The sequence below is a fragment of the Calliopsis andreniformis genome, chromosome 10 (assembly GCF_051401765.1).
Source record: "Calliopsis andreniformis isolate RMS-2024a chromosome 10, iyCalAndr_principal, whole genome shotgun sequence".
NCBI classification, from domain to species: domain Eukaryota; kingdom Metazoa; phylum Arthropoda; class Insecta; order Hymenoptera; family Andrenidae; genus Calliopsis; species Calliopsis andreniformis.
Genome location: NC_135071.1, coordinates 7,594,367 through 7,604,676, shown reverse-complemented (window position 1 = coordinate 7,604,676; position 10,310 = coordinate 7,594,367). Strand labels below are relative to the sequence as shown.

Below are 10,310 nucleotides of genomic sequence, written 5' to 3'. Positions count from 1 at the left end.
AATAAAGCATCAAGTTTTTATCACAGAAGAATTTGGTTGAAAACTTGACAACAGAACTTATTCTTATTATCTAAATTAATTAATAAATTCTGATCCATCAATTTTATCTGCTAATTTTCTAATGTTCTCTTCTTTTTGCGAAACTTTTTGAAATTAAATAAATTAATATTTCAGAATGTTTTAATAAAAATAAATAAGAGAAATTTTGTTTCCATTCGTGTGCCAATGCTTTAAACGCATCAACATGTCCTTAATTAATGTACTTATAAAATAAATATGTAAACGTTTGACTAATGATTTAAGTAAAACATACCAAAAATTTTATTAATTTATGCTTGCGATGTTACTAAACTCAATTTAAAAAGACTCGCTTTAATAATTTCTTTATTAAATTAAACCCTTTTATTTATATATAATTTATATTTTATGTGGTGTAATAAATTATATTATTTATCAATATTCATAGCGGTTAAGTAAGCATTCAAAGTATTCAAACAAATCCCTTGAAATTATAATGTACAATTTAAAAAAAATATTGCTATACTTTAACAAATTAAAACTGTAATAAATTTTCTTCTATCCTATATTTTAATCGTTTAATTTCATTTAAAAAACAATATTTTAATTCGTGAATCAAATAGAGTTATCTACTTATTATTAATATAGTTATAGTTTTTTGAACATATTATGGTAGTAATATATTCATAATTGATTGAATATTAAACCTTTACAATTTATTTTTAAAAAGTTGATTCTGCACATTTAGATTTTGTCTTTTGAAGAATTCATTATGATCGAAATTATATGTACGTGGACAGTTATAATATCAATAACTCTTTGCTCCTGAAGAGCTATTAAATTACGCTAATGTCAGAGTCAGTGTCAATATGTCAAAATAATGACCAACATGAATTATAAATGTATGTAAATATATAAAATCTTTCATAAGTACTTCATTATTACCTTCTATAATAACACAGTCACTTTGAGATTAATGAGTCTTAAATCACCATTGACATGTTAAATGTAATAAACTATTTTTCAATCTTTACTCGTTACGTGCTTGATATGGAAATTTCTCTGAAATTTATAAGCACAATTAATTTGAAGTATGAATAAGTATAAATGCTCCATTTCTTTTCATAGTTGAAAATCAGTATCAATTCATAATTTGACTGAAACTGTGATAAACAGGATATGAAAAAGTAATTTTTATTTACTATTTGTACTAGTTTACAAAATGCGAATAGAAAAGTATATTTTAACACAACTGGTCTATAAACAATTTGGTTTCAGTTTTCATTTTCTTTTGTTTTCATTTTTTTTTAATTTCCCCTTATTTTCACGACTAACAATAAGATGGTCTTCTACATCATAATTCATAAAACAGAAGTATATAATCTTCTCTTTTATTGAAATATCAATTTCATATGAATATTCTATATTTTTATTTCGAAAATGAATAAGAAACCGGGCATTAAATATTATTTAAAAATATTCTACATTTTCACATGACTTTTTATGTACGAAAAGTCTTCCAAAATAATATCTCTATCTTACTTGCTCTACATTATCGATGCTCTGTTATCAACATCGGTTAGGGTAATTAGCGAACACGGGAATTAGAAATCACAATTTACAGAATTTGTGAATCAACAGATCCCCAGTGTGCTAATCAACAAAACGTTTGTTAATGATACCATGCCACGGTCATAAACAGGTAATGGATTTCGCCTGATTTCTGCATGAACTGCTCCCACGGACAAATTTGATTTCACGAATTCACCTTTGGTTAACTGCATGCGGCGACACTAATGCGAAACTGTAACAATGACAATATCAAATTATAATATAGTCGTACACCAAACAGCACAATCGACTGTATATTTTTCCACTCAATAAATCTGTATTCAATTTCTTAATAAACAACGTTGATAAACTATGAAGAGAAGGCTCATGTTTAAAAAATACAAGAATAGGAAGAACTTCCTTTATGACTATGTATTAGGTATAATTTTGGAAAACTTAGAAAAGTAGATGTTCGAAAAAATTGTTTACTGATGGTGCATTTACAAATTTAAACCAAGCGAGCGAATGGTTGTTCTTCCCCCACTTCGACAAAATTCAAGTGATACCAGCATTTTTTCATTCAGTTGTCGATTTTATTTATCCATAACAATTGAATTTTTTTAAGGTGAAAAAGGAACGAATCTTCGTTCCGTTAGTCTAAATACACCATGAAATTTAAAAACTGATAGTTCAAATGTTACATACACTTACGTATAGTTATATGGTTTTCTTACAACAAGTGTTAAAAATTTATTTTAATAACATAAGAAATACACAGTGAATCCTTAATTTGAAACATATGAAAATAATACTAGATTTGATCAAAAAGTTCCCGGAATTTTTATTTATTTCAAAAGATGCTTGTTTATTCTACAATATTAAATCTACGAAGGTTACGATTCAATACCGACATAGTGGATCAATTTTCAGTATGTATACAGCGTTTTTTTTTGCAATTCTCAAAACATTTCTGAAACGTATATATTTTTTGGTATAGCCCCCAGCTCGTTCAGCGATTTTGTCTTTATCTCTTCTATGGTCATGAAACGTTGTCCCTTCATTGTTTTCTGTTTTTTTCACCTTTCGAAAAAAGAAAAAATTACGAGGAGCTATCTCCGACGAATACAATCACTGAGGCGTTACTACGGTCTTGTTTTTGGATAAAAATTCACTAACAAGTATGTTGGTACCACAACTCCAGTTTTTCCACAATTCTGCTCCATTTTTCGGATTGTTTCACACAAATGGTGTAAAATTTGTAAATAATATATCTTATTAACTGCAAATTATTTACTAAACGTGAAAAGACAACATTTTGCGATCATAGAAGAGTTAAAGGCATCAAAAATGTTTTGAGGATGGGGAAAAATGCTAGTATAAGTATGTAATAAGTTATTATTAATAACCAATGGGGACTACTTACTTTCAAAGGAACCATATCAATACTGTAAAATAAATAAATATTTGTTAAAATAAATATTCTAAGAACTTTCTGATCAAATCTCATAGGCTACAGCATAGTTTACTTCTACCTATAGAGTAGATTATAGTAGTTATATATTCTACACACACATTTTTTTATCGTGTCAATTAAAACGATTTACCTTCTGATTGCAGTGCAATGCGAGTACTCCTCTCAAAACTCCCGAGGCCATGGATAGTCGACGAGAAAAAGGACGATGGTTATACGGCCCTCCATCTAGCCGCCCTCAACAACCACGTCGAAGTCGCCGAACAATTGGCACGTGCTGGAAAAGCCGACCTGGATTTGCAAAATGTCAATTTGCAGACAGCCCTGCATCTCGCCGTCGAACGACAACACACGCAGATCGTTCGTGTACGTTCATTTCACCGAGAGACACTTCATCCCTGACCCGAACATTTCCTGCTCCCTTTGAAAAACGATTTCTAGGATCCACGAAATGCTATCATGTAGCAAAGGACAGTATGCATCCATTTTGGTCGAATCTGAGTTGGAAAAAAATTTAGTTTGTTAATCATTATACGGTATAACACTCAAATAGACAGTTTCACTTTGATAGTATTATTTTACTCTTTCTCAGGGCGGGAAAAGGTCACAAATATATTTAGGTCCAGTATCTCTTCCTTACTGAAATACATTCACTTTTTATTTGTAATAGAATATTTTCATATAGTCCAGATATTAAACTTTATTCATTGTTAGTAATTGTAATTGAATCGGTGAGTTGGGAAACAGTACAAGTGCAAAATTAGCCATTTTCAAAGAATCTCGAAATTATATTTGGACCCTAGAGATAAAGTATATGAAGCCACAGAGAAAACAAGTGGACTTAATACACTCTGGTTGTGGGGTCCAGACATGGAAAATAAACAGTACTCGATGAGCTCAAACATTTCAAAATGTGATTTTTGGACTTGTGCTGTTCTTCAGCCTACCGATTCAATTGAACATGTTCACTACCGAACACGCGCTATTACGGGCTTGATCGTCATCACAGTGTTCGACCATGTAATATCGCGTGGCCCTAATACATTATTTCAAAACTTCAATATTTCTTCGGCTCACGACGGTCAACTTGTTTCTCCAAACCTGTCAGCGAACATGTTAACCCTCTAGCGGCTTCTTTTCTTTCCTTTTCTTCGCCTTCAGTTACCTTCCAGTTAAAGTTAAGTGGAGGTTCAGATATTTACAGTGAGTCTCATCGATTCACGACTCCTAAGGCTAGATACATCCCAAAAATATTAATATTGAGCTTACTTCAAAGCAAAAATGATGAATATTAGCTAATAAATGATGATACTTCAAAAATCCATCAATTCGGTTTTAAAACAGTAGCTTAATATTGTCATTTTAAGCAATGTATCGTAACTAGCTTAATAGGGAATTGCAAATCGATGCGACTTACTGTACCTGAACTTCCAATTAACTTTACCTAAAAGATAACTGGAGGTGAAGAAATCGGTCATATGTAATGAATTACATTGTCCTCAACTTTTCCACAATTTTTATTGTCTTCTCTTCTCTTGATTTTGACTCTGAGAGTACCTATCTCGCGATAATTTGATCCTCATAGATGAATTCGTAATTTGATTAGTTTGAGCGATTATTAACCATTTTTCATGAAACCATTGAGTCAAGATACACACTGTGTGATCGTTGAGATAATTAATTAACTTTATATCAAGTATGTATATTAATTAAATGCTGCAGCTGCTAGTTCGCGAAGGTGCCAACTTGAACGTAGCCGACAAGGACGGCGACACGCCTCTTCACGAAGCCCTGAGATACCACACACTGTCACAGCTGCGACAGCTGCAGGATGTTCAGGATGTAGGGCGACTTCTGATGGGTCTAGGCGCGCAGGGCCAGGACAAGAAGAGCAGCTCGTTCATCGCCTGCTTTTTAGCTGCCCACGGGGCAGACCTCGAGTTGAAAAACAAGAAGGGCCAAACGCCCCTTGATCTCTGCCCGGATCCGAATCTTTGCAAGACACTGACCACTTGCCACAAGGACAGAGAGTCGTTAGTAATTCTAATCTATTTTGTCCCTGAAATACGAGATATCTTTCTTTCCCTTGGGGAATCCTGAGACGCTCAGAAAATGAGGCTCAGGATGCTTCAAATAGCCTTGAACATTACTTAAGTAAAAGATTTTAAAAATGATTTTGAGTAACATAACTTTAATAATAGTGTAACCGAAATTGTTAGTTCGTCAGAATGTTATTTTTTCTTTTTATTTCAAGTAAAATTGACTTAAGCTTGTTTGCAAACAGGAATTGTCTATACATTCTTGTTCTTATTATTTGTTGTGTTTGATCGAAGTGATAATAGGAATTAGAGCAACTAGAATCAATAAATTTAGAATATGAATTACGTAGGTATCTCTGCTTTTTAGTGTAAGGTTTATTTCAATTGAAATAATAGAAAGATGAAGATTTGGATACAAAAATTTGGGATATAAATTGTTAGACTTGCGGTTGCTTTGGAATAATTTAATAACGTGAATAGTCATTGTTATACTCATTCCAATAATTTTTTCATTACTACTGTACTTGTGTACAGCTTACAACAAAATAAAAATTGTTAATTACAAATTACAAACTTAAAAATTAAAATTACAGTAAAGCCTAAATAAACTGAATTCTAATTAATCCTATACAGTTGTGCCCCATTAGATTGTCCCGATTGCGGACCAATAGCGTCAAACTATCGAGCCCGTGGGGCCTACCCTCAAGGGTCTACTCTCAAGGAAGGCCTATATCCAAGTTAGCCTTACTCCTGAATCATGAAAAAGATAGAAAATGGTAGCAAGAGAAATAGAATGCTATCTTCGTGACGATAGATTACACTACTCACTCAAAATAATCCGTTTGTGGTCGTGTTTGAATTCACTTTTATCAGCAAGATATTGCCAACATAATGACAATTTTTTTTTTTTTTATTTATTATAACATTTGAATCCTCCATGGAGGTTTATTTTGCTTTACATGTGCCTTTACAATGTATATTAGATGTTTAAATCACAATTTTTTAGAAAAGAGAAGACGTAGAGACACGCTGGTATATTTGGCTTTGCTACTATTAGATTTATATTGAGAGGTAGTTGTAATTTTATTTTTTCTTCATTCATCTTCATTCATTTCTTTGACGGTCATATAGCTTGCACTACCAAACAACATGATCTGTGTCTTCACTCTCATAGTGACATTTACATCTAGAGTTATTTGTGATGCCCACGCGTACAGGAGAGGCCGCTAAGTTATAATGGTTTGCTTTAATCCGATTTATTGTGACGATGAAAGCTCTATTCAGTTTTTTTATTTTTATACCATGGGGTTTGTGTGTTAGTGTAATATTGTTCAAAGTATGTTTTTCCTTTGGAGGCCCCCTGTTCTTTGACTAGTCTTTCTACATTGAGTTTAGCTGCTTTTTTTAACGTTTCGTTTGCGTCTGTGAAAGGAATAAGTGGAATATCTGGAGCATCTGTTTCGGTGGCTGTCTTCGCGAAGCGATAATGGCAATTGTCTCATTGACATAAAATAGAAATTATAAAAATTCCATTTGACATAACTGATTCATCGCCTAACACATGGTTTGAACATCAGGGGGTCCGAGGGTCGAGTGCAAGTGACACGAACGATCCCTCGCTCGGATCGATCCCAAAAAGTGGTAGGAATCGTTCCTGTCAATCTAACGAGTTCGTTTACGCGTCAATCTAACAAGGCACTACTGTATGATCATTTTATTCAGAATTACCTACGTCTATTCGGTGCACTGACAATAAGAGTACAGTAGAACATCAACTGATAACGAAACTTGTATTATAATTTAAATAATAATGTACCTCGAATAATAAAATTCGTTATCAGGAAGATACTTTAAGTTTGTGTCTTATATTATGTTAATTAATTGAGGCTCTCCTGACTACACTTGTATATATAGAACGTATATTTCGTTACGAATAAATCCTACCGAAATCCATGTTATCAAGTATTCGACGTGAGTAATTATACTTTCAGACACAACATCGAGACGACAGCCCCATCAGCGACGATCGACGAGTGTTTGGTCTGCTCGGATGGAAAACGTGAAATGCTTTTCAACCCCTGCGGACACGTAGCTTGTTGCAACACTTGCGCACCGAGGGTGAAGAAATGCCTGATCTGCAGAGAGAACGTTCTGACGCGAGTGAAGGTTTTGTCTTCCCATTGTAATTCTATAGTTTATGTTACGTCATATTAATATGCTCGTAGTTCTACGATCCACATATAGGTCGAAAGTATTTGAACAATGATTTCTCACGGTATTATCATTAGTAGACTGCGGATTTTTATGCACTTACGGAAAATTTTAAAAATATACGAATATATAAAACATATCACAAGTCAAGTAGGTATTACAATATTTAAAGAGTAAAATAGGTTTTTACTCAAATTCTATTTTTTTAAATGCATTTATAAAAGTTTGATTTTGCATAAAAATCCGTTAAAAACATATGAATTCTTCTTTCTTCACTTTCTTTTGCTTGATATTTTTAATAATTCTGTGAACCTTGTATCGACTTCAGGGTCGAATCGAATTAGTACCTCTTTGATGGATTATGATAGTATTATCTTATAAAAAAACTTGTGATTTATAACAAATCATTGAAAGAAGAGTATAATCTTCTGGGTAAAACTAGAAAAAATGAGAGTAAATGATCTGTTGCAGATTGAAGAATGTGTTGTCTGCTCCGATCGCAAAGCTGGAGTCCTGTTTCGTCCATGTGGACATATGTGTGCTTGTGAGAGTTGTGCTGCTCTCATGAAGAAATGTGTACAATGTAGAGCTCAAATTCAACACATGGTACCGCTATCTGTTTGCTGTGGTGGTGGTGGTGGTGATGTTACTTATATTAAAGGAACCAACACTTCAGGTACACAGGAATAATAAAAGTTAAAAAGTTAAAAAATTCAACGATATAATAATATACACAGTACTTTATTTTTTAATCGATAGATAAAATATGTCTTTGGATACAGTATTGTTTAATTCTATGTAAGCATATCTTGTTCTCTACATAGCCAATTAGCTGTTGCATTATACATAATTTAGTCTAGTTTTTGTATATCGTTAAATATTGTTATTACTATTACTGAACTCAGTTTTATATTTGTAGTTTTAAACTTTTGACAAACATCAAATTTTAAAAGGATAAAGTAACAGAAAAATCTTTATGGTTGTGTCAGTCACACTTTTACATTTACTTCACAGACTATCGCATTTCTAAAATACTTAAGTCTACTGCAGTTTATAAACTTCTTCATATCTTCTCGCATATTCACGCGACCTTTCATTAATTTGAGAAATTGAAGGATTAAAACGAGATTAATATTCACCTTTCCCGCACAAGTATTTCTTATCAGTAGCAATCGGCATTTATCAATAAATATGTTCTTCTTCCAGTAGTGCACTTTTGAAACATCTTTCTGTTAATTTAAAAACTGAAGAATTGAAAATTGGAAAAATTGGAACAAAATTAAAATAAAATTCTTCACCTTCTCCTCTGTAATGTTTCTTATTAGTAGCGACGGACATTTTCTAGCGAAATGTATCTTCTTTTTCTAATAATACATTTGAAACTGTTCTTTGTTAATTTTTCCTATTTTTGTATAGGTACTATTTCAGAGCTGAAAAATGACCTAGAAGAAGAATTAATAACAGCCAAACAAATTGCTGGAACCGGCGAACCCCTTATGAACAACGGAAGCATAGATAAAACTCTCAGCGATATAGAGAAACTTGAACAACAGCTTCAGGATATTAAGGAACAGGTGCATAAATATTAAATATTATTCTAGCAAAAATTAAGTAATACTAATAGGAACCGAGAGAGTCAACATTTATTGCAGTAATATTGAGTTAACTTTCATTTTACAAAATTAAATTTATTTGTTAATCAAAAGTGCTACATTAAACTTGATTTTTTAAATATATTTATCTTGAGTATTAACAATTTTTTGACACTTTTTAAGCAAATTATCAATTCCACTTGCATAAAATTCTAAAATGACAAGTAGATCTATGTACATCAGAACTTATTTATATCTCAATCCAATATAATTTAAAACACTGAAACAATAAAAGTATCGTTGCTTAATGTAATTAAGTGTTTCTGATTTTACTTCAATTTCAAAGCATTCTAGTATTCTCTATGTTTAAATTCCTTAATGCATTGACATTGACACTCTTTTACAAGAGAAATTCAATCGTGTTATAAAAATTATACAAAAAAAAATTGTTTTTAATTGTAATTAAGTCTAATTTAATGGTATCATAATATTCGATGAACCTCGGCCGTTAAAGCGAATCGAGAGAAATGAACGAATAAATTAAACAAATAAATGCATTTAATCTCCTTCGTTCTTTTCTTCTCTCGCAGACCATGTGCCCAGTTTGCCTGGATCGTTTGAAGAACATGATATTTCTCTGTGGCCACGGAACCTGCCAAATGTGCGGTGACCAGATGTCGGAGTGCCCAATATGCAGGAAGGCAGTGGATAGGCGAATTTTACTATATTAAATGATAGAACCACGATTGCCGTTCGAAGCTGAAACTTACCGCGAGGTAAAAGATAAAAGAATGATTAAATATTGCATTCCTTCGCCTATATTTTATAATTTTGTAATGTGATTACTTTCCTATGTTTGGAAACTTGCATTCTGTCCTCAAAACTTCAAGTTTCCTTAAAAAAATTAGTATCACTATTTGGTATCAAATCTCGTTTTTCAATATACAGAGTGGCTAAATAACTTTGACTATCTTGAATATTTTTGTTATTTTTAGAGATATGGAAAAACTTTATTCACAAAAGTTGTATAATATGAAGGAACTTATAGTGAGGAAGTAATAATTTTCCTAATAAAATAGCGGGTGTTCAGACGATTTCTGCAAGCCCTCAAACGAGGTTATTTGATAATAGGTAAGTAAGATTAGAAAAATAGAATATACCATTTAAAAAAGAAGGAGCAATTTGAAATATCCGAAAACGCTCCACTAAAAAGAAAAGTAATTGCTTGGACGTTATGGGTCTCCTGAACCATACAACTTTTCCAAATAAAGCGTTTCTATATCTTTAAAAATAATAAAGATATTCAAGGTGATCAAAGTTATTAAGCCACCCTGTATTTTGACTGATATTTCTTAAAATAATTATACAAATTTGAAACATTTATATAAGCTGATTATTCTTGATTTGATAATATAATTTTTCCAAGTA

At 32.0% G+C, this 10,310-nt stretch overlaps 1 protein-coding gene across 1 annotated transcript; it reads left to right on the top strand.

The window, feature by feature from the left end:
• The first annotated feature begins 3,190 nt into the window (after positions 1-3,190).
• On the top strand, positions 3,191-10,103 carry LOC143184670 (E3 ubiquitin-protein ligase MIB1-like). The gene is made up of 6 exons (XM_076387068.1): positions 3,191-3,406; positions 4,763-5,073; positions 7,071-7,245; positions 7,762-7,966; positions 8,707-8,864; positions 9,473-10,103. The coding sequence occupies exons 1-6, from the start codon at positions 3,191-3,193 to the stop codon at positions 9,611-9,613; spliced, it is 1,206 nt and encodes a 401-aa protein (XP_076243183.1). The 3' UTR covers positions 9,614-10,103.
• The last annotated feature ends 207 nt before the right edge of the window (positions 10,104-10,310 follow it).